The sequence below is a fragment of the Callorhinus ursinus genome, unplaced genomic scaffold, assembly GCF_003265705.2.
Source record: "Callorhinus ursinus isolate GAN/ISIS: 27379988/994484 unplaced genomic scaffold, GSC_fseal_2.0 scaffold36, whole genome shotgun sequence".
Taxonomy (NCBI): Eukaryota; Metazoa; Chordata; class Mammalia; order Carnivora; family Otariidae; genus Callorhinus; species Callorhinus ursinus.
Window position 1 is genome coordinate 9691661 of NW_027397098.1, and position 25049 is coordinate 9716709.

General features: G+C 44.9%; 1 protein-coding gene across 6 annotated transcripts in view; it reads left to right on the top strand.

The window, feature by feature from the left end:
- The window catches only part of SFMBT2 (Scm like with four mbt domains 2), a 226246-nt gene that overhangs the window by 124019 nt on the left and 77178 nt on the right, over positions 1-25049 (top strand). For all 6 annotated transcript variants that reach the window (XR_012374583.1, XM_073879943.1, XM_073879941.1 and 3 more), the window contains exons 8-9: positions 13540-13641; positions 18181-18328. Coding sequence is in view for 5 of the 6 variants with exons in the window: in XM_073879943.1 (XP_073736044.1) it covers positions 13540-13641; positions 18181-18328 (250 nt within the window). In the remaining variant the exon portion in view is untranslated. The remainder of the gene's footprint in view (positions 1-13539; positions 13642-18180; positions 18329-25049) is intronic.

The window sequence follows — 25049 nt, forward strand, 5'->3', positions numbered from 1 at the left end:
ACAGCCAGAGGGGTAGGAAAGCATGGGAGCTGTTCAGTGAGGACGGACGGTGATGTTGTGGTTTCTATGGTGACTGATTTCTTTTTCTCTTGTTCCGCCACTAAATACAGCAACCACAACAAAAATCCCCTCATGGCTAAGTTTGGCCTTCATTCTGGGACACTCAGATTCTCCCAGAATCTGCTTTCGGCCCCCTGTGTGGGGCAAACACTTCATTTCTTTGGCATTACATTCCCCGTCCTGCATGGCACAGTGTCTGATACCAGACAGTTTAGCAAATAAATGGTCTCATCAAGTTAAACCCAAATGTTCTTTTTCAAGAAGGACTGTCGTACACAGGGGGTCATTTTGGTATCCGATGGACGGCTCGCCCCCTGGGGTCCTGTCCCATTCTGGGCTTACTGCACACCTGGGCATGAGGCCACAGGCTCTGCAAGGTGCGTGCGGTGCCCCTCCTTAGCTGTTCTCAGTTCGTTAAGGACTTTGGAGAGGTTTTTGAAGCAGAGCCTCTCAGTGCTAGAGGGCAGAGGAGTTCAGTCCTTCCTGACGTGTAGAGACACGAGGGAGGGAGTTCACGGCTGTTCCTCGTGTGTGCTCCAGGTTCATGAACCGCGGTGCGTGAATTCCATAACGCAGAGAGGATGATGGGGGCCATCTCGTTTTTATGAGCTTTGGAGACTTGCTAGAGAGGGCAACTTTGGTCAGGCAATAAATGTAACTATAAAAATGGCAAAGCTCGAATCTATGGAGTTGGCTTCTAACGATGGCGCGAGCACAGGGGCCCCAACACCGCTGCCTGCAGTTGGCCTGATACCGCCTTGCTTTTAATTCTGAACATGAAGAATTTAAGAATAGAGTCAACTTTCTGTTATCTGCTCCGGGAGTTATCATTCCCAGATGGCTTCTGTTGGCCACTGATTATTCTGGTTCCGGCCAGTTACCGCGGTTTCAGGGAAGGCAGGATAATATGAGCTTGGACTCCGTGTAGTCGGGGCTGGGATGTGGGGCGGGGGCACGGGATGCATCTCTTAAGACAGAAACATTTGAGAGGGATTGTCATGTTGTATTCTTATCTGTTCAGATTTTCCATGCCACTCTCCACTGGTAAGAGTAATTAAGAAGCGGTTCTACTCGTTTGTTCTATGGAGGATTTGGTAATGGGCCACAATAAAATTGTATAGAAGCAGTTTTCTTTCCACTAAAAACACGCAGAGATCCTTTGTAGGTTAGGTCGGACTTTTTTTTTTTAAGATTTTTTATCTATGTATTGAGAGAGCGCGTGCGAGTGGGGGGAGGGCAGAGGAGGGAGAGGGACAGAGAGGGACTCTCGAGCAGGCTCCATGCTGAGTGCAGAGCCTGACACGGGGCTCGATCTCATGACTCTGAGATCATGCCCTGAGCCAAAATCAGGTGTCAGACGCTCAACCGAATGAGCCAGCCAGGCGCCCCCGTTGGGTTGGACATCTGATCTCCACGTGCCTTTTATAAACAGGCACTTGCAAGTTGCAGTATCTCAGGAAGGGAGGTTGGCATAAGGAGGAGTCTAAATCCTTTCCTTCAGGGGTTTATGATCTAATGGAAAACGAGGGTCCCAGCACACCGATGATTCTGTGCCGTGAACCCCCAACTTTCACTAAGCTCCGTCCTGCCTCGAGAGAAACACTCAGAGGGGTTTGTGTGTATTGTGGGTATAAATGAAAGCGTGGGAATCTTCACTTGCTTGGACAGCCGTCCCTCCTGAGTTACCTTGTCTTGATGGCATGAAGTCAAGGGTAAGATGAAAATCTGCCTCCAGTATTGTCTCCAGCCCCATGTATAACCAGAAGGATAAACAAATCAGATAAACTTCTACATGAATATGTAATGTTGTGTTTAACATTTAAGAAGAGGAAAGAATAAGTTTAGAATAGTAGAGACCCAACTTAAAGCTTGTTAATATTTACCAAGATGTCCTGTGTGTGGTTGCTGGTGAGATTTCTAGGTCCTAGCAGGACTGATTGTTGCCCCTAGCATCTTGATTTCCCTAAAGGTACTTACATGCATGCATCCTTAACTCCAGTCTGCAGAGGAGTTCAGAAACTTTAGTTATTTCAGTTGTGATTTTGTACAAATTGGTCCATTCACTGGACCTCAACTGGTTCTGAGCTACCAGTGATTCTGAGAGGCTGCAGGTGCATCCGTGAGGGGGTGAGGAGGTGGGCCGGGCCGGGCCAGGAAGTGTTACAAATCCTTGTTCTTGTGTGATGAGTTGCACACCTTTGGAGTATCTCTGGAATATGTAGAAACCCTTTCAGACCCATCAGGGTGGGGTACAGAGGCACAAGATAAAAAGTGCAAGTAAAGCTGGGGATGCTTTGCACGAAAGCCAGCGTCATGCTTCTGTGGGAGTTTGTTGCTCTCGGTCAGAGTTCTGGTTATTGAGCCCCACCGGGTGGGAGAAATGGCATCGGGCCCTCTCCATGTGCCGTGACATTATCTGCAGAGCGGCTCGACACAGTAGGCATCCTTGGTCTTCCTGGATGCTTGGGGAGTCTCCAGGCTCAGACAGATTGATCCCCCATCCTACCCTGTGCTGGGAGCCCATCCATGGTGGATCCAGGACACACACAGAGACCTAGCTGAATCCCAGGGCCGAGATCTTTTTCCTTTTGCTTTTGAACAGTCTTTAGAAGTACATGAGGGTATTTAAAGGCTGAGTCCAATGAGTATTATTGCAAAAAAGGTTGAGAAAATCAGTCCTGAGAGAGGATGAAGTTATTTGCCTATCAAAGTATCATGTCAGCGGGAATATGCTGAGTGACCCCTCCTTGTTCCAGCACCTCTGACAGAGGCTCTGTGGGCTTTTAGGGCAGGCCGATTCTTTATTGTCATAATTAACAAGAGCCCCCATTTATTTCAAATGCCCGTACTCCGTGGAGAAGTAGAACCACTGGTGTGGGCCAGTAGTGGGGGCCCCATTTTCCTGGACCGAAATTAGCTTGGGAAGAGGCCTATGACCAGTTTGGGTCAACAGTTACCTGAGGAAGCCAGTTGCGTGGTTTCTAGCATGGGTGACCTTGCTTTTCAGAAGAGGCGGCTCTCTCTCCTTCCGCTGCACTTTATCCCATCTGGCTGAGGATCCTGGGACTCTGCAGCCATCTTCAGGCCCTGGGGAGAGCTGAACTGAGGGAGGTGGTCCCCCCAGAGTGTGGAGAAGGATGGAATGAACCTAGGCTGTGTATGGCGTTGATGCCCGCCCCTTAACCAGCGGCCTTGAGTGGAACAGTGTGTTATGGGACATAACAGATTTCCTTACACTATATGCCAGTTCGAGTAAGGTTTTCTGGCCAGGCCATGTCAAGGTGGCCTAATGGGTAAAGCTTGCCTCAGGGAACAGTACCCACTGGGTGACTGGTCTGCTTGTCTGTAGGTTTGAAGTGAGAGTTCACTCTTTACAAATAACAGACCCGTTGCTGCCATGGTGGGAGGCCGGCAGGTTAACAAGTACGTGAGTCATTTATCATTATTGTGTTATACACAGAGTTTCTGTGGCATAACACCATATTGTGAATATGGTGCTTGTTCCCTTCATCCATGGCAGCGTCTACTCAAGTCTTACACTAGGTGTTCAGAGCGGTGGCCTTGGGAGGGTAAGTAACAACACTGGATCTGCAGTGTAGACTGGCCCAGGTGCCCAGTCAGGATTTCCAGGCCTTGTTGGGACAGCATCTAGTAAGTCAGAACTAAAAGGGATGGTCTGCAGGGCTCATCAAACCAAGAGACTGGACAGCTTCCAGGTTGACTAAATGTTGGAGACAGAGGCAGAGAGAACCAAGGGGGCTCATCAGACGTGAAGAGGGAGGAGCTCACGCGTGCAGGTGTCCCCTCAGCAAGCCGGCCTTCCCTCTTGACCGGGTCTGAATGGGTGGTCCTCGGCTGGGGAGGATTTGCCCGCCAGGGGACAAATGCTGGGTGACAGCATCTGGAGGGGGTGTGATGGCCACACCTGGGAGCTGGCTGCTGGTGCTTCGAGGGTGGAGGCCAGAGATGCAGCTGATCATCCCATAGTGCTCAGGACAGCACCCCCAGCAAAGCATTATCGGGCCCCCAAATGCCATCAGTGCCGAGGTGGAGAAGCCTTAGTCCAGAGAAAGACCCCTTCCTCCCCCGGAAACAGGTGGACCGGTAGCAGGACAACGTGGAGGACAGCCAGGTTGTGAGGAGGGCACTGGAGACTTTTCACCGTTACTAGGTCCATGCCAGGCTGCCTGGCAGTTGGTGCTTAAAACTGTGGGATCCTCTCCCTGTGTCAGAACACCGTTCAGAAGCGCGTACGCTCTCTGGGCTGCAGTCGCTTCTGCCCGTGTCTGGAAAGGCCGGAGCACAAAATCAGCCTGTTTTGTGGAAGAGTTGTGCTCATTACCCACTCTTTTTTCTATCTCTGAAGGGTGGTGTACACCCCAGTGGGGACCGTTCAGGGCCATGGTCATAATTTGCAAGACAGCCGTTAGGTTGCATTTGGGGCTGTCAGCAGAAGGGGCACCCAACAGTATGTCAGCTGCATTCCATCACTGGGCTGTGAAGCTTGGGCTCCCCCGCTCCCAGAGCAGCCACCATGCTCTTCCTCAGCCTAGGGCGCTTAGACTCCCCCCTTCAACCCCCCCCCCGCCCCCACCCCCACCCCGAGCGTTGCTGTGGAAACGGGAAGAGATGCCCTGGTTTTATCAGGGGGAGAGGATGAAATAAGTGTGGGAATGTAATCATACCAACTCAGCCGTGGTTTTCCCCCTAGTGCTGCTGTAAGTAAGGTTGAATTTCTTGCCACTTACAGATGCTTTTATGGTGCTAAATGTTAATAATGAAAGGCATTCTCGGTGCTCTGCTTTTTTTTTTTTTTTCTTTTCTTCTTTTTTTTTAAACCTAGTGTACCAGTTTTTGGACTTACTGTGAAATAGGTCTACTCTAGTTAACTGTTATAGATCTTGTGGTTCAGGTTGAAGTATGTAGTACTACATTTTCTCCTTACTATTTTTTAACTTGATTTAGTGCATGACTCGTAGATAAAACTACTATTTACAGCTGTAAGTAAAGAATGGAAATGCTGATTAGTGTTCAGTGTACAGATTTTTTATTACATTTTCGTTATAAATATTTCATTGGCTAAATTTAATTCAGTGCAGTGGAATTAAAATGTAATAATGCTATTGATTTAATAAATGCTGGCATCCTAATGTCCATTTTTAGATGAAACTAAGATAATGAGAGTAATTTTCTAGTGAACATATGAGTACTAGATCTCTGGTAAAACAAAAAGAGGAACAATATGATAAATTGCACTGGATTTTTTTTTTAGCATGACATATCGTGCTGATATGAGTAAAAGCATTAAAGCGTAGTTCATTATATATCAATTTGAATGTAATGCTAATTAAAACCTTCCTTTGACTTCACTGAAGCCTATTCTTAGAAATTATGTAAATTAATTGGGGCCTTTGAAAAGATGCATGTGCAACATCTGAGTACCCTGTGGACCAAAAAACTGCCATTTTGGAACTGAATAAAATTACACTGTGCAGTATTTTTGTTGATACACTAAGAGATTTGGGTGCTCAGGGAGCTGATACACTAAGAGATTTGGGTCCTCGGGGAGCCTGGGTAGCTCAGTCAGTTAAGCGTCCGACACTTTCTTTTTTTAAAGATTTTATTTATTTGACAGAGAAAGACACAGTGAGAGAAGGAACACAAGCAGGGGGAGTGGGAGAGGGAGAAGCAGGCTTCCCGCGGAGCAGGGAGCCCGATGCGGGGCTCCATCCCAGGACCCTGGGATCATGACCCGAGCTGAAGGCAGACGCTTAGCGTCTGAGCCACCCAGGTGCCCCAAGCATCCGACTCTTGATTGCAGCTCAGGTCTCGATCTCAGGGTGGTGAGTTTGAGCTCAGCATGGAGCCTTCTTAAAAAAAAAAAAAAAAAAGATTTTGGTGCTTAAAAAACTGTGTGTGTGGGGGGTGCAAATTGCATATCTATTTTTTGCCCATTTTATTTCGTATCAACATAAGCAAAAAGGAGAAACCAAAGAATTAAAGACCCAGGCTCGTATTGCCCCCTCTGGAAAATCTCCTGTAGCATTTGATTGTGCAGCTTGGGTTAGGAGTCTGGTTTCCACACAGGAAGGGACGCAACTGCTTCTCTTACATTGAAATCCTCGCCAAGTGCATTTTAATTGTATTGTGTTAATTAGTTTGAACTCGTTCTCCCCGGAGCCCCATTCTTCATCTTGTTCTATCATGTGAGGGGTATTTCTCTAGTGAAGCAGGGGTAGCAAGAAGCATCAGCTATTTTAAGGGTCTGTGATAGCCACATAGCAAATTTTGAGGGCCTAACCTGCGGCTCTTCAGGCCCCTAAAATAAGTGCAGAGAGATGAGTCACGTTCAAGGAGGAAGGTGGCTGATGAGGGGCACCGAAAACGATGGAACGTTCCATCTCTCTCGTCTCCTCTTCCTCCCGTGTCCTGCTGGGCATATGCTTCATTTCCTCCTGTGGATGAATACAGTCATTTGTCTGTTTGATAAAGAACTCCGCTGCTCACCCTGAAGCTTTATCAGGTCTGCCAGAGAAGTTTGGGGTGGTGCTTACTCACGGACGACTAATAGGAAGACTTTTCACATGCAGTGGTGTTTCTTCAGTAGCTGTGTTTGATTCTTCCAGAAGCAAGTACCTTTTCCGGGCATGGCAGTCCCTTCCAAAGCAGGGACCGCAGCAGAGGCTGATGTTGGGAGCTGTGGGTGACCAGCATGGACCCCTGCACCGGGCCGGGGGGGGATGCCCTGAAGTTGTCCGATCTCCTTGACCTCTGCATCTTGGGTGAAATAAAATAACACCTCAGCCAGAGCTGAAAAGCCAAACAGCTGAAGACACCGTGGTTTGTCTCCTCTTCTTTTTCCAGCGTGACACTTTGTATTTATCCCTCCTTCGTCATTTTCTAACTAAATTTCAAGCTTCTCAGTGTCAGGAGCTGCATCATCCGCTTGCTCTTCAGTCCATGTAGATTAACGCTTAACACGTGGTATTTAAAATACTACTGACGGGTTGAGATTCTTGTGCACTTTGCAGCCGGGAACATTGACTAGATTAACCACGTTTATCAGATTAACCTGTCCAGGTCAACATTGATAATGTGAGAAGATGGGTATTGACGAAGGATGGCTTGCTTAAAAGGCACCATAGGCATTTTGCTGCGCACAGTTCTTAAATCTTCATTGCTTAAAGAATACACGAAAGCAGTTAGTAAAAATCACTTGCTAATTTTTGATGAAGACTGATTGTATATGAACATTTTGGGGCTAATTTTTAGTGTCACAATTCTCTGATGCAGTTTTTTTCATAAGCCACTGAAAAAGTATTATGAATTAACAGCAAAAATTGGAGGTCAAGTAAATGATCAGTATCAGTAGCTGTTAACTTTTTAACCTGGCAATATCTGTCTTTGAAATAAAATTTTAGGAGCCCATAGGCTACAAAAATTTTATTTGTTTATTTGTTTAGTAATTAGCCATAATAAATAAAAGATCCCTTTTTTGGCCTTCACCTGCCAATTCCAGTCTATAACCTGAAGCTAATCATGGACATAGACCACTTGGATTTGAATCTGGCTTCTCTGCTGAGCTCTGTGTCCTTGCTTAGATAACTTAATCTCTCTGTGTCTTAATTTCCTTACTGTAGGACGGATGCTCCTACAGTATCTACCTCACTACCGTGAGGGGAAAACGGTAATACAAGAAAGTGCTCACAGGTGTTTATTTACAATATGCTCTGTTGTTACTGTTTCTCTGCTTGATACCATGTGCTAAACCAGGTTATTCTCAGTGCAGAGTGCCTGAATGGTAGTGGGGGAGGGCAGGAGCTCCTGGGTTCTGGAGAGAATAAAGCTGATGGAGAACAGAAGTTGATGTATACATAATCTCTTTTACATTGTCATTCCGTTGAAAATAAGGTTCCCTGAAGAGCGATTGTTAAGGTAGGCTGATAAGACAGTCCTCCAGTAAAATGAATGGCATTTTGCTTCTGATCAATATGAAACTACTTTAGGGTAAGAATAAAATGTGTAGCGATGAGTGTAGATGGGAATGACATTGCCCGTGTTTCTTAAACGAAAGTTTTTCTGTAAGCAATTTAACTGGACCTCAGTACATTTAAATAAACAGTATTTCTTGAATGTGACAGGCATATTTGGGAATGTACTGAGGATTTAGTAATCCCTCCTGATTTCAGGAATAACATCGCTCTTGATCCAATAATTGTGAGGTGTGAATGATTCTCTAGAGCTTTGCGAAGGCCAGAATGCATCCTTCCAAACCACAGTGAATTTTCTATTATCTCTCAGTAGATAATCAGTTTTGCGCATCGTCTTCAGGGGCCAGGAACTCTTTTTTAACATTGAGAATGATTAGCTGATGTTTGCGTAGATGAATGCATGTACTCTGACTGCATTAGCAGCCCAAAGCAAATGGTCTGGGGGCGGTTAAATTTGTTTTTCAATGAGAGTATCTGTACCTTTTCTTGTACACGAATATGAATGTACTTAGGCACACACACACACACACACAGGGCTCAGAAGGTCTGTGAATTGTCTTATTTGGAAATTTACTGGCATCGAATTCTTTAATTGTCGTAAAAAGCTCTTATATTTTAGGTGTGTCAATGACTCTCTTTGCCTTTTTGGATCAGACTTAGATGTCTAAATCCGGTATTTTAAGGCCCAGCCTCCCAAGCTAAATTTACCAAGCCACTTTCCCATAATCTTTTCTTCACCCTTCCAAGTCATGTGCTTTCCTGTTCCAAATTCAGATTCACTCCTGTAAGTCCTCGGGTCGCCGTCATCATGGTAGTAATGATTTTTATATGTTGCGGTAAAAATCTTCCTTCTGGAATTTCTTCCAAGTCTGGATCTTCAATCGCAGTACTTTGTCTTTTTCCTTCCCCCTCTGATAAGGTCATTTGTGTGTGTGTTTTGTGTGTGTGTGTGTGTGTGTGTTCTCTGCATCATGTAGTACTCTGTGTGTGTGTGGTACCTTGGTGGTATTTAACATGCTTATTGAGTGAACCATAGACTGTGGAATTGGAACGAATATCAAGAAATCGTCTAATTTTGGACATTTCTTCAGCTTACTTCTGTAAATACATGTTGGGGTCTTAATAGGATGAGCAGCGCACACACGAGAGAGTTCGGGCCTGGCTGGGAAATACGGCACCAAACACGCGGCTCCCTGTCCTGTTTGTGTCAGGGTCTCCAGGGGCCAGCCCCCTGAGCAGATACTGTTCTGCCTCTTGTAGTACAAAGTTTCTTGACCTCATCACTCACGAAGGACAGAAGCTTTAGAGCAGTAGATGCACAGTCATAATCAAACTCATGATCATCATGTGTCTTTGCTCCTAGATTGTAGAAGTTTTCATTGTGTTGACTTGCCTTGGACACAGCTGGTCATTGAAGGATTGTTCTCTTTTTTTTAATTTACTGATTAAACAGTGACTTTAAGAACGTGGAAGGTGGGGCTGGGGATGCAGGAACGCGTTGCACAGTTGGCTGGGCTTGTCTCTGAAATGGAGAGTTCCCGTTTAAGAGGCTCTTCTGCATGGATGTCGATTATTTGAGACCAGAATATAAACGCCTATGTTTAGATGCAGCTATCTCTCATAATGTCTGGCTTCCTTTTTCCATATATTAAACGATAGGGTTGAAGAATTTTCACACAGTTTGGAACAAAAACTGATGCATTTCTGCAAGTCAGAGGTCTGTGTGCTTGCAAGTAATTGAAAGCTAGTAGAAGTAGTTTAAGATGTAGGAAATCCGAGCCATGACTGATAATGAGAAGACTCGTTTGTAAACCTTTGCTCACTGAGCATTAGTCTTAAATTGCTTAAAAATATTTTATTATTTTAAAGATTTTATTTATTTGAGAGAGAGAGAGAGAAAGAGCATGCACGAGCAGGGGGGAGGGGCAGAGGCAGAGGGAGAAGCAGACTCCCCACTGATCAGGGAGCCCAACACGGGGCTCTACCCCAGGACCCCGGGATCATGCCTTGAGCCGAAGGCAGACGCTTCACCGACTGAGCCACCCAGGCGCCCCTCACTTGCTTAAAATATTTTAATGTCATTGAGATAAACTACTGTTAACACCATTTTAATTTTTTAAAAATACTGATGTCATTAATATTTTATTTTCATCTCACATATGGCCTTGTATGATTTTGATGTGAATGGTATATTTTATGGGTGAGCAGAGAGAGAGAGAGAGAGAGACACTCAGTAGTTGACAGACAAGCACATGACCACTCCAGGAAGGAGGGAAGAAAATACGTGATTTCTGCATGAAATGATCCCCTCTTTACCTAGAGATAGAGTTTGATGCAGAATACACTGAAATCGTTAACGATAAACACAACACTAGCTGCAGCTCTGGAAGGAGGTTATCTGAGGGGCAAATTGTTGCCCCTAAGCCTTGATGCTTTATTTCTAAGGAAAACAGCCAGTGCCTGGTCCCACCTGACAACTGTGAATAAAATAAGGCAGTTGTTAGGGGACATCTAGTGGTGTAGGGTTCTGGGTGCCGTAGAGTTTTCAACACAACACCGGAATCAGTGATGGGGAAATCTGGTTAGGGCTTGGAGCATTGCTCCAGGAGGGGTGTAAAGATGGCTAAGGACTTCAAGTCAGCGGTCAAGGTCAAACTGAGATCCTGGGATGTAGAGAGGGTCCGGCAGCCCTGCGTCAGCCCTACTTGGAAGGCTGGCTCTGCTCAGCGCAAAGGTCGGGACAGAAGTATCTGGGGCAAAGAGTGGGCACAGAGCTGAAATCAAGAGGCGCTGAGGACCGGTGGGTAGACCAGAAGCCCAGAATGTGGTCCGGAATGGCGGATGGCAGAAATAGAAGGGAGAAACAAAGCCAGGTGATGGATCGAAGTTGCAAGGAGAGCGCCAGGGGCCGAGGCAGCCAGAAGTTACACAGTTCTATTACTGGTGAGCCACATCTCGAGAATGTTTAGCCTTGTCGCTGTGAGTAATGAGAGGGAACATGGCAGCAAGGAGGGACATCTGATAGCAGAGAGAAGCAGAACTTCTGTGAAAACCTTCCCTTTGTCTGGGCCATTTATTATACAGTTGACCCTTCAACCGTATGGATTTGAACTCCACTCACACGCAGATTTTTTTGATAGATACAGCCGAGTGCTAGAAATGGGTTCTCTCCATGGTTTTCTGACTAACATTTTCTCTAGTGCACTTTATTGTAAGAATACGGTATATCATACAGACAACATACAAAATATGTGTTAATCGACTGTTTATGGGATCAGTAAGGCTTTTCTGGTCAGAAGTAGGCTCATAACTTTGGCGAGTCGAAAGTTACGTGCAGATTCTCGACTGTGCGGGAGGTTGGTGCCCCTAACCACCGCGTTGTTCAAGGCTCAGCTGGAGTTACACGTGTGTCCTTTGTACCTGAGGACATTTCTGTCTTGTCAAGCAGGAGAATAATGACTGCTTCACCCTGTTGAGTATATTCAGGCAAAGTTTATGTTATATTACGATTTGGGAGTAATTCCTTCTTTCAGAAGGGGAAAGGGTTCTTGTACTTAAAAGGGGAAGAGTATTTGCGCAACCTACTAATGTGCCTCAGTTCCCACAGGTGGTGAGATATGGGGGGTGTTGATGTCTGACAGGAACTGTAACGTTTAATCTTTTCATTCAGGTATCAGCTCATGCTTTTCGGTTCAGGTTTACCACTTTTGTCTCATCCCCCGGTGGTTTCTGGTCCTGCCTTGGCACTGTGGTTGATGTGTGTTAATATGCATTAACTCTCTGTACTGTTTCTTTGATTTTTTTTTTTTCTGAGCCAGCTTCCCAGCCACTGTTAAAAATAAACGCTGTAGGGGCACCTGGGTGGCTCAGTCGGTGAAGCGTCTGCCTTCGGCTCGGGTCATGATGTGACCCGATGCCAGACGCCTATTAAACTGGGGGTGTTGCTCATCTTTATTGAGATGAGCAGGAGTCGGGTTCTGATCGGGGTCCTGGGATCAAGCCCAGCGTCAGGCTCCCTGCTCAGCGGGGACCGTGCCTCTCTCCCTCTGCCCCCCCCACCCCTCTCCTGCTCACTAGCTCTTTCTCAAATAAATAAATAAAATCTTCAAAAAAACTGCTGTATTACCAGTATAAAACAATAAAATCATCTCCTGCACTTAAGAATATTTCCTTGTGCTTTGCCTCATATGTATATGATTTTTGTCAAGTGCTTGTTGTTAAGTTCTTAAGAAATTTGTAAAGGTTGAGAACGGGCTAGCTCTGTCGGTGAGTTTTTGTCATATGTCGCACACTGAACACATCCCTTCTCGTCGCTCACCTCCTCACCCCGCCCCCGGATGCGGCGCCGTTGGCTTTGGCCAGGCCCAGCATTTATTGCGAGTCTGCACCTTCTTTGGTGACGAGTGGAGTGATGGGGAGTTTTGTAAGCAGGTCTTCTGTGGTCTCCTGTGCTCCACCAACTGCACCAACCAGCTTTTGCGAGGGGAGCAGCCCCAGCCCCGCAGGACTCTGCGCGACGATCCTGAGTCACGTGTGGAATGACATCCTTGAATTAATTAAACATCCACTTTAGATTTGCAGATAAAAGAAAGTAACAGGTCCCTCGGTATTTGTGTACTTCCCGGCCAATGGATGTATTTAGAAATTGCAGGATATATTTGCAGCTGTTAGGCCCTCAGGGATGGGCCGCAAATAAGTTTATTTATCCACTAGCTTTTATCCAGGAGGTGAGTTATGAGATGACCTCCATCTCGGCAAAATAAATCCTGGTATCCAGAGTCCAGCCAGCCTCATCTATTGCTGGATAGGGAAAGTGGATATTGAAATTTGTTTTCTTGGGAAGGCAGGAAGGCTCTATCTCATACACATAAGGTTGCTGTGAGTGGGTTATAAAACTGCCAGACGCCTATTAAACTGGGGGTGTTGCTCATCTTTATTGAGCAGGAGTCGGGTTCTGATCGTGTGCAGGGCTGTGCTGGACCTTTATGTGCACGCATTCCCAGGATCGGCGGCTTACCACCAGTACCTGATAAGCCATATGCTCTTGGGCGCAGGAGACAGGGACGAGTCGTGTCAGCCACAGGGTCTCCCCGAAGCCCTGCGAAGTAGCTCCAGGAGCGAGAGGCCACGTTTCCTGAAGATGCGCCTGCTGTGTGTTGCAGATGACTGATTGCCTCCATTATTCTGCTGTGCTTCGGTTAGCGCACCTAGGAAGATCGAAGCAGGGCAACGTGAATTTTTTTGCTTAGTGTAAATTTAAGCGTGGCCACAAAGCCTTGTGTCCTTCCCTCGGAGAAACAGTTTAGCCCGCAGAAAATAATTAAATCCGCGGTATCTTGCAATAATGAGAGATTTGAAATGGCGAGGGTTAATTATTTCAGTCCGACCTTAGTTACCCAATAAAATGTTTCAGGAGAGCGTCCAGGCAGCGCCCGAGTTAGTTTCCAGTGCCATCAACTTTCAGCGTTTCTGTCTTTTTTCCCTGCAGGATCATGCAGATCTGCGAAGCCATTTCTTCACAGTTGGGATGAAGCTAGAAACAGTGAATTTGAGCGAGCCCTTTCATATCTGTCCTGCATCAGTGACCAAGGTGAGCTTCCCTCCCTTGCTCTCCGCCTCCCGCCGATCTGCTCACAGTGGGCCAGATGGAAAGTGCTGGTGCAGGGGCGGGGCGTCAGCGCAGTGAGCAGGACAGCACACCGGCCAGGGAGCAACCTTCTCCCCGGGCCACGCTGTCCTCAGCACTCCTTTTGTCACTGGTCACACAGAGCCAGGCCGGTCACGTGCCCTCCTGTTGCAGCAGAGTTTGGGGTTAATACAACACGGACAAGACTCTAGATGCGGGTGTCCCTGAGTGACCTGGACGGGGGTGCAGGTGCGCCGCTGAGTTTACAGCAGTGAACTCGGCCACGAATATGTGCCACCTTCTGTGGTTGGCCAGGGTCATATCCACGCGTCTGTTTGTTCCCGTCTCGTAGCACGAGCTGCTCGGCAGTTGCACACGGTAATCATTGCAGTAGTCATTTGGTTCTCGTCCGCTGACAGTCCTTGGTGTGCTCGACTTGCGTTCGGGAAATGCCGGCCAGGGACCCATCTCCATTGTCTGTCCCCACGTCTGCTGCCTTTTTGCCGCTGGCTTTTCCTTCACTAAAGGAAGAGCCTGCCTCTACGTTTCGCAGATTTGAAATGAAATTACCTTTGAACGTGATGTTATTTTTACGACGGGCTGATGGTCTTTCAGATTGTAATTTCCCTTGGCCGTGCAGATAATCTCACGGAAGTCACCTGTGGAAGTCACCCCTACAGTACGCCTTTCCACCTTAAGTGTCCTCTAACAGGTGGCGGGGGAAAGCGAGAAACCCAGCATTCTTACCCAGTGTGTTTTTAGTTAATGGCCTTTTGCGAGGGAACTTAATTAACGGTCCGGAAGTCAATTCCATTTTAATTTCTTTTACCAGGGAAGACTGGATTTGTTAATACAGTGATGAGTGTCTTAGAGTCATTTTGTATGCTCTTTTTTAAATTCATGATTTGGTAAAATTGAGAAATACAGCGGTGATAATGTATTTCAGAGTATGGAAAATGGTTATAGTCATGGAATGCCTTTCTCTTTTTTTTCCAAATATTTTTTCTTTAGAACATAAATTACTTTTATATAACGCTTACAGTACTTTATGTAAAGAATAACTGCCCGCCCGAGAAAAATACTGACTTAGGCTTTTGCAGCATGGTTTTGGGGGTTGCAATTTATGCCCTCACAGTCATACACCGTGCATTAAAAGCCTTTTTATTTAAATTGACTTTTGGGGTTCTTGAATGTGTATTCTGGTAGGTGCACATTTTCCCAGAATTGATGAGTGGTATCTTGCGGAAGCCTGGCCAGGATTTCCCTTTGTTCTAGCAGCAGCCGATACGGTGAAGCCAGCTGCCGGTTTACCTGGATGCATATTACCCAGTCCTCTTTCTAAGGGGCTAAGTGTCAGCTTCGCCTGGTGTTTCCACAGTAAAGGAAACAGGTGCAGACGTGCTGAGTCCTGTCAGTAGTGAACTCACACTTCCGTGCCTGTAAATAATTGTAATCGATCATGTTAGAATGTGGCATGCTGCTTATGGTTAGGTTCAGCCCAAACATCCTCGTCTTGTTGGATAGATTTCCAGTAACAGTAGTTTAGTTTCCTGATAAATAATTTTATCTCTAAATAAAACTTCTTGGGGTTGGGACCAGGGAGGATATTTTCTCTGATTTTTTTTAAGGTACACGTTTTCTTTCTTTTCTTTTCTTGTATTTATTTTTTTTTTCATTTTATTATGTTATGTTAGTCACCATACGATACATCATTAATTTTTGATGTGGTGATCCACGATCCATTGTTTTCGTGTAACACCCAGTGCTCCATGTAGTACGTGCCCTCCTTAATACCCATCACCGGGCTAACCCACCCCCCACCCCCCTCCCCTCTAGAACCCTGTTTGTTTCTCAGAGTCCACAGTCTGTCATGGTTCATCTCTCCCTCCAATCCCTCCCCCCTCATTTTCCCTTCCTTCTCCTAATGTCCTCCAGGCTATTCCTTATGTTCCACAAATAAGTGAAATAATAAGATAACTGACTTTCTCTGCTTGACTTATTTCACTCAGCATCATCTCCTCCAGTCCTATCCATGTTGATGTAGAAGTTGGGTATTCATCCTTTCTGATGGCTGAGTAATATTCCACTGTATATATGGTACACGTTTTCTTTTTCATTTTAGTTTTTCTTACCCTTTTTACCAAAGATAACACACTCAGTCTTTCCGTTCTGCATGCATCCCTTTTTCTTCTCCTGTTGGACCTCTGTTGTAGAACACATGGATTGAAAAAATGTGGGCTTTGGCCTCTTAGCACATAGATGGGCATGTCCCCAGGTTCAAGACTCCCTACATAGAGTGAAATATGAGGATATTCTTAATGTAGTCGGTGTTTATAATTAAACACATTCCTCCTAACACTGGAGAAGGTTTTAGAATATTATGTTTGAGAATATAACGCTGCGCTGTTACTGTTCATCATAATGAAATTTTCATTTTCATTTTCCTCGAGGCTTTTCTTCATGGCACACCTGTTGAAGGAATAAATAAATAACATTAAAGCCAATAGACAGGAAAGCAGTTAACTGTGGCACAGATCCTGGATGAAATGCCCAGCCTTTAGCCATACAGTGAGATTATAGATTATGTTTTTGGTGGCCCAGAACAGTATGATACTGACAGATGATGATGACGGTGACCTGTGTATGTGAAATCTATCGTATTGTTTAGATAAACAGTCTTGGTTCTGTTTCTTTTATGGCTACCTCTGAGCCACATAGTCTTGGGCCGGTTGCTTACCTGCTCTAGGTTTTACTTCTGAGACCTGCAGGTTCTAGACCTGATCAGTATCTCTGGACATGTGAAACATAACCCTGATGAATTTGAAGAAACTTATTTACTTATTTTCTGAAGTACACACACACGAATGTGCATTTTAATAGGTTTTAGAGATTCCTTAGTGCGCACCCTTACAGGGTCCAGTGGTGCTAAGAGATTCAGCCACCAGAATCCCGCACTTTTAATATACGTGTGTGTGTGTGTGTGTGTGTGTGTGTGTGTCCATGCACACGCATATGAGACTCCATCCCATCCCATTGGCATTTTTAAGCACTATTCTGGACACTGGGAATGTAGACAAAAGTCCCTGCTTTTACAGAGCTTATATTTTCATGGCGGCGGGGGGCGGAGACAAAGTCAGTAAATCCATACAGAATGTTATGTGTTCAACGCTAAGGAGAAAGACACAGCAGGGAAGGGACGAGCAGAGGGTGGAAGCCAGAGTGCGGGATGTGGTTTTAAAAGGGGCTGCAGGGAAGATCTCTCTGGGAAGGTGAGGTTTGGTCCTTTGCTCTGTAAAGTCTACTTTCCGAAGGCAGACCTCAGGCAGCACAACAACAGCCGTTTACCGGAATCAGCATGGAGGAGAACAGAAGTTGAGTGCACTCTGCTGCTTTGCTTTTAATTAGACTGCTTCCCGAAGATACTTTGGAAATGAAGCAGCCAGGAATCAGAGCTTTAGTAAGTGTTAGGGTTTCCTAAGCAAGACTGGTTTATGTCTGTCGAGCTCGTAAAGTGATGCCTTTCTCCCTGGCCTGTTTCACATACTTTAGGTTCTTGAACGCCATCATGCTTTGAAGTGCTGGGTCCCTCTCGGTTTTGCATTTTACTCTTCTTGTTCCTAGTTCTTCACTGATGTTTTCTTTTTCCCTACATGCAGTGGCTGTGTGTGCAGTTCCTGTGTACAAAGCATTTTCTGTGCATTGTGGGAACACCCTGATGAGTAACAAAGAGGAGACTGCCCTCAGAGGATCTGTTGGGGGAGACCGATTTGGGATCAGCCCCCAGGAAGGAATGAGGACTTTCAGGACAGAGGTGCAGGGGTGAAGCTTCGGGGCCACAGAGCAGGGAACCTACACTCAAACCGGAGTGGTCAGGGAAACGTTCCAGCAGCATTGACTTTCAGGATGTACCTTGAAAAATACACGGTGTTTTGAAAGAACTTTGGCACAGTGGGTGTTGAGGCTGGGAGGATGCAGGGATGTGCCTGGGGGTGGGGGTGATTCTTCTTGGGCTGGAGCCTGGGGTCGTTGCAGGGCTGGGAGGCCGGATGAAGCCGGAAGTCCCCAAGCCAGCTGGTGGAGCTTCTTGAGAGATCTGGTGTGAGCTCGTGGGTCCCTGCTGTGGACAGGGAGAAACCGCCCACCTTCCAGGGCCCATCTTGGCATTGCTGTAGGCCTGGCTTTGTCTTCCTGCATAAGTTTGGTTTTCTTCCAGCCCTGACTGTCAGTTGACTTCTCTAAAGTCACCCATGTTGTTTCCTTCTCTGTTTTATATGTGTACTACTCATTCGCTTCTCTTTCCATTAAAATGACTGGAGTGATCAACTCTTAACTGATTAGCAACTGGATCAGTTTAGTCACATACATCGAGGTGCCGGTTTGTGCTGAAATCGTTTTCATGAAATGTATTTATTGCCTTTGGAAGCTTGCTAGCATTTCGTACTAGCTTCAGATGAAAATGCCACGGAATTAACCCTCGGCTCTGTGGTTTGTTTTTTCTTTCAGGTTTTTAACAATCATTTTTTTCAAGTGACCATTGACGACCTAAGACCAGAACCTAGTAGACTCTCAATGCTGTGCCATGCGGATTCTTTGGGGATTTTACCAGTACAGTGGTGCCTTAAAAACGGAGTCAATCTCACCCCCCCCAAAGGTTTGTATTCTGCGAAAATGTGCAGGGTTTGGGTGGTTCAGGAGGGCGTCCTGCTGTCACCGAAGTGTGCCTTTGTTAATCTCGAGAAGTTTAGCTTGTAAACAACTTCAGCATCGTGGGAGAGGTGTGTCTGGCAGGTGGCTTGACACAGGAGTCTATCCCAGCTCCCTCCCCTGGTGAGGTGCGTGACGTTGGGCTTCTCCAGATGTCCACTTCTGTCCATCCCACTTCCCTCTTGGTCATCGTGTGCGGGGCTGCTGGGGTGTGCTGACAGAGGGCACAGCATCGCTAGATGATCAGGGTTCAACACAAACGTGTCTGAGAAGTGGCTTTAAAAATGCAACAAGGGGTGCCTGGGTGGCTCAGTTGTTTGAACATCTGTCTCCATCTCAGGTCTTGATCTCAGGGCTGTGAGTTCGAGCCCCGCGTTGGGCTCCAAGGAAGAAGCATTTCTTTCCATTTTTATTTCCAATAATTTAAACTTTCCCCGGAGCTCGGTCACTCTCTGACAGCCAACAGTTTGATGCACTAACACATTAAAATAATTCAGTCGGGAGCCGGGTTGCACATAATTTCAAATTGGGACCATGTACCGCATTCTTGTTGGTAAGAACTGCACTTATCGTTCTGTAACATGGTTTGCTGTCCCTGACAGTTGTGATGTTCATGCAGGGAAGAGAGCAGCCAGATGGAGAGGGGGTGGGAAGGAAAACAGAGGGCATGATAGAATAACAGAAGAGGACATGGGAAGAGATGACCTAGAAGAATAAACCTTACAGCAGGATTTTAACAGCAACCCACAAATAATACAGGGGTTCTGTGCTGACCTTTCCAACTCGCCAGGGGCTGGATTACGGGTAGTGTTCACCATGCTGGGAGGGTAACGCCTGCACGTTAGGTTCCAGGTGCAGCCTTTCATCATGCTGCTCCTGCCTCACTTGTCTGTCCTGAGCTCCACTGGGCTCCCTCCCTCTGTCCTCCACGCTCATCCCCACTGGGGAGACACCTGTTGAGTGTTTCCACCTCTGCCGTTGATCCTTCTCATTAGGGGGCTGCAGTGGCAAAATGTGGTCTCGTTACAATGTGGTGAACTTTAAGAGACCACTGTTTGCCCTATTGAATGTGCCTAACTCATTTTATCCTCAAAATGAGCATGGCCCTGGGATGGGGCTTAGTTGCAGAGAGCTTCTGTGACCTGCCCAAGGCCACACCACATGGATGGTAAGTAATAGCGAGGGTGTCGGCATCCTGCTGGTCCTCACAGGTGTCTCTGGCCAGATCGTGCTTCAGTCTTCAAGACTGTCAAATGGGACACCTGCGGGATTCTGCGGGTGCTCTGCAGGGTCAAACAATAATGTGAGTCTAGGTATCTTTTTTTTTTTTTTTAAAGATTTTATTTATTTATTTGAGAGAGAGAGAATGAGAGATAGAAAGCACGAGAGTGAGGAGGGTCAGAGGGAGAAGCAGACTCCCTGCCGAGCAGGGAGCCCGATGCGGGACTCGATCCCGGGACTACAGGACCATGACCTGAGCCGAAGGCAGTCGCTTAACCAACTGAGCCACCCAGGCGCCCGTGAGTCTAGGTTTCTTTTTAATCCTGTTGGTCCTACAGGTTTTTTATTGTGAACCATCTTGTGGTAGTAGATCAGGGAAGTCTTTCTCTGCTGCACAATTTAACAGCAGGTCACTTGCGGAGTTTGAAAGTCCCATGGACCATCTCTACTTCCTGCTGACTTCTGTAATCGGAGCATTTGTACGGATGGCTCCACGTCATTGAAGAAAGACTTCTTCTAGATACCTGAAATGCTGCGTGGTTGCACTTTCTAAAGTTCTAAGTAGTAATAAGATCCCTTTAAGAATTTAAAGAAAAAAATCAGTTGGGTGGAAAAAAAGGGGGAAAATATTCGTATATGCATTTACGCTGCTTGATTATTCCATTAGGCAGGGGTTAAATATTTACCAGATTTTTGGTTTACCAAAATGTTTACCACATGTCTCTAGGTTTTTTAAAATATTTTTTTATGAACTTTTAAGTGTTAGAAATATGTTTTAGAAAAGAGGTTGTTGGCATAATTTGGGTATTTATTTGGAAAAGGGGTGTGCCTATTTGGATAATTGCATTTCATGATATTTGGAGAAATACAGTTGGAGAATTACGGTTCTAGGGAATAATTTTTCCAAGTGCCTGTGGTTATATAACAGAGTCTTGGCTTTAAATACTGAGCTCTCATTGTTTTGTGAGAGTACGTTTGTTTTATATATTTATATATATGCTTTGCATGTAGTAAAATATATTTATTTTTGTAATTAAAACGAATTAAAATTGAGAGGTGGTGTTGGAGTCTTCTGTAGTGTTGATTTTATGATTTCCTTGTGAGGTAGCTTGTCACATCTTACGTGTCAACAGCAGGGCTGTGGAGCATTCTATAGAATTTTTTCAGACACCATTCTTTGCTTTCTTAATGTATGAATATAGACTCTCTTCTTTCTTAGAAAGGTTGTTTTTAACTTAAATTCTGAGCTATTTTATACTTAGAGTATGTAGGATTTATTAGACATGTTGAGAAGAGAGTTTCATTGTTTTCTTGTGTGTATGTTTTCCACGAATGTTACTAACATCCTTTAGATTTCTGTTAGAACCATAAACACCACTTACAATTACAACATGTTGCCTGATCCCCAAAAGATATTATCCTACTCGCTCCCCAGTGGGAAGCCGCTGATGAAACAAAAGATATCTGACGGTCTGGGGGGAGATTTGCAGAGAACATAAACCCATACTGACATTGTTTTGACTCTCTTTCTTAATTAAAAAAGAAAAATCTGTCTCCAGACTTTAGAGACAGATAGTGTGTAAGCTAGAATGGAGGGGAAGGTTTCAGTAGGCCTCTGTTGAGAGCAAGTGCTTTCCTGGTAAGCAAAGGACAAGAACCTTCGAAGTTTTACTCCATTCGTTAAAAACCAGCACACAATTCAATATTATAGGCACTATAAAAAGTGAACAAGCAAGTAGGTAAATCAGCTAAGCAGAAGTGTATATTGGTTATCAACCGTGACTTGCTGTTTTTAAACTATTTAATTAACCTCACTGGCATGTCACATTGAGGATGAGCCGTAGAAGGAGAGGAGTAAACATCCCACCCAGGAGATCTGAGCAGAAAATACTAAACCTTTACCTCTGTTGTAAGTCTGTTGTACAGTGGGTACACAAAGGCTGGAAGTAAATGGCTTATTCTAGCACTTTGTCTCCACTATTTGGCCATCTTAGTAATAGGCACACACACTGTTAACGTGATTTAAGAAGTATAGGTGTGTTTTTCATTATTATCAAGACGCAAAGTAGTGACCCCTAATTGGTATGGTCTCTACCTAAAGAAAAACCTCAGATGTTGACTGATGAAATTACCCCACTTTGTGATCTGCTGTATTTCAGACGTACCAGAGGGGACAGAAAATAGTAAATACCCACACTCCTGGAACCGGTGCTGGCATTTGGCCGCGTTTGATTCAGGTTTTTAAAAAAAATGAAATAAAGCATTATAGAGTAGAACAGAAGACTCGAGTCCCCTTCAACTCCCTGTGCCTCACATTCCACATCTGTTCGTCGGTGGATCCCATTGGTACTTTTGGGATCTGACTGTGTGTCATCACGACCACCCAGTCCCGGCCACCATCTGATCTTTCTCTTGGTCTACTGCAGTGGCCTCCTGAACTCCTGAGTGAGATGGTCAGGCTGGTGCTGTTAAGATGTACGTCATGTTAAGATCGCTGTGTTAAGATGTCCCTCCTGTCCAGAGCCTGCCACCTCACTCGGTGGCAAGTACAGGTCATGCTCCCAGCCTACAGCTCCCACTAGTTCCTGTCTGGCCTCATTTCATAGGATGCCCTCCACCCCAGTCTGCGCAGACCCACCGGCCTCCTCGTCCTTCCTGGGACATGGCACTCTGGCCCCCTTATGTCGTCTGTCTTCTTCCTTCACTGTCCCGTTGAGTATCAATTACAGATCTCTCCGCCCAACATTTGTATCTCCTTCGCTGCGTGGCTTTGCTGCACAGAACTTTTTAGCATGCCAGATACAGGTAATACAGATTTTACGTCTTTGTCCTGTTTTGTGTGTGTCTCTCCACTAAAGCGAAAGATCCAGAGAGCGGGGGTTTTTGTCTCGTTCTCTGCTCATCCCCAGTAGCTAGACTAGTGTGGCTGTTGGTCAGTATGCGTTGAGCGTTGAATGAAGTCCTGCCTTCAGAAGTGCTCCACCCTTCCTCTCTGCAGTGTCTCCACCGCCCCTTCCATTCTCCCCCCATCCCATACCCACCTTCCTAAACCTGTTACACTTTTACTGCATGCCTTTGAGGCTCTCATTGTTCGCTTGACAGCAGATCTTTTCGATGTGTGTATACATAGTATCATGCTGTGCCTCTCTTTATGTGACTTTTACCCTGTAGCATCTTGCAGATCTTTCTCCATGTTGATGCAGTCAATTATTTATTCACTTTGCCTGTTGAATGAACAGACCTTAATTCTTGAAATCCATTTCCCATTGAAAGACTTTGAAGGTCTTTCCTGTTTTCTGTATCGTGAATGATACTGAAATGTGCATATGTGTACATGTGCCCAAATGGGAGAGATCTCTATGGGGATATACCAAGACGTGGGATTGCTGGAGCTCCCATTTTGCATCCTCCTCACTACTCTGATTATGCCTTAGGCTCAAACATTGCCATTCTGATGGCCGTGAAATGGGTCTCCTTCTTTCACTTTGGTCCCTAACCAGTTCAGTGGAGCAGTTCATCATGAGCTTGTTGACAATTTGTATTTCCTTCGTATTGTTGATTATATTTTTTGCCCTTCTTCCGTTGATTATAGAAGTATTTATGTTTGAATATGAATTCTTTTTTCACCATGCACTTCACAATATATGTGAAGCCATCTAGGCTATGGCTTGTCGCTTTGCTTCTGAATGGTATTCTATATGAAATATGAAATTATAATGTAGTCAAATACTACCAATCTTTTCCATTATGATTTGCTTATATGTGTTTGGAAATCTTTTTTTACTGATGTTCTTCTATGTTTTCTTTAAAAATCTTGCAGTTTCATTTTCTGTATTTAGCTCTTTAACGTACTTGGAGTTAATTTTTGCATGGCACGAGGAAAGAAAACAATTTTATTTTATTTTTTTCCTGAAGTTGAATTGGATTTTCAGATTCACCCATTGTCTCAGCGTCATGAATTGAATAGTCTGTGATTGCCTCTCTGATCTGTAATGTCACCACTAGCTACAGCGAGTCCCTTAAGGGGTGAGGACCTTATCTGTTCTTATTCTGCTTCGTTGGTCTCTGTTAGTCCATCTCTGCATAAATACGTCACTTTTAAGAATTGATTTTCCTTTATGTCTTGATATTCATCAGGTGAATCCCTCCACTTTTTCTTCCTTTTCAAAACTGTGTTAGTTGCTTTTGGCAGGTTATTTTTGTATTTTGTATTTTAGAATCAGTTTGGAAGACACTTTAAAAAACCCCATTGGATTTTAATTGACACTCCATTATATCATCTTTTAATAACTTTCAGTCTTCTGCTGGAATTTTTCCTAGGTACATTGTCCTTTTTCTTGTTGTGAATAGTTTTTTTTTAATTATTATTCATTTGTTTTTTTTTTTTTTACTGACGGTGGCCAGTATAATGGAATACCACTGGTTTTTGCATGTTTATTTCCTACCCAGTTGCCTTCCTAAAGTAGTGTGTCCCCAGAACAGTTTGTGTAAGATAAGGATGATCTGGCTCTTGAAACTAGCTTGTAAAACCATCTGGGCTGGTGCTGTTTTAGTTTGTGTAGTTTGTGTTCTGTTGACTATGAATTTATTTCCTTGAGCGGTTGTAAGTTTAGTCATGGTTACCACTTTTGTTTGAGACAATTTTGGTAATGTATATGTATTTGCAGAATTATCTGTTTGGTTTTTTTTAAGATCTTATTTATGTATTTGATTTAAGATCTTATTTATGTATCTCTAGAGAGAGAGAGAGAGTGAGGGGAGTGGCAAGCAGAGGGAGAAGCAGACTCCCCGCTGAGCAGGGGGCCCGATGCAGGGCTCAATCCCAGGACCCCGGGACCACGACCTGAGTTGAAGGCAGATGCTTAACCGACTAAACCACCCAGGCACCCCCAGAATTATCTGTTTCAGCTGTACTTTCAAGTTTACTGTCAGAGTGTTTTGTTACATCAAACTTATTATTTGAATTGTTCAGCCATTACCTATTCTCTATTTTTGTTTCTCCTGTAATTTTCTAGAAGGTAAAATATCACAAAATATCATTGTGAGATTGAGGATCTGTCAACTTGTGTGTGTGTGTGTGTGTGTGTGTGTATGTGTGTGAAGCATGGTAGGGCATTCAGGGCTGGGACGGTTGGAGCTTGCTCGTGTTGACCCTCTTTATCCCTAGCCAATCATTTTGTTTTAAAGCCTTTTTTTTTTTTTTTTTTTTGTCTGACTCTCAGGTTCATTTGCTTCCTTATGTGGGTTGTGATTTTCCATTGTGAACTAATTTTCAGTGGTGGGGGTGATTTCTGTGGTAGTTCCATGATCCTTAAAGTACTTCCTTCCATCTAGTCTTGTATTAGGGTCTGCCCAGTGTTGTAGGATTTTTGAAAGTCCTAGAGAATTTATTTATTGCTTTATCTCCCCCGCTAGAAAGTAAGGATTTTAAAAATCCTTTTTATTTA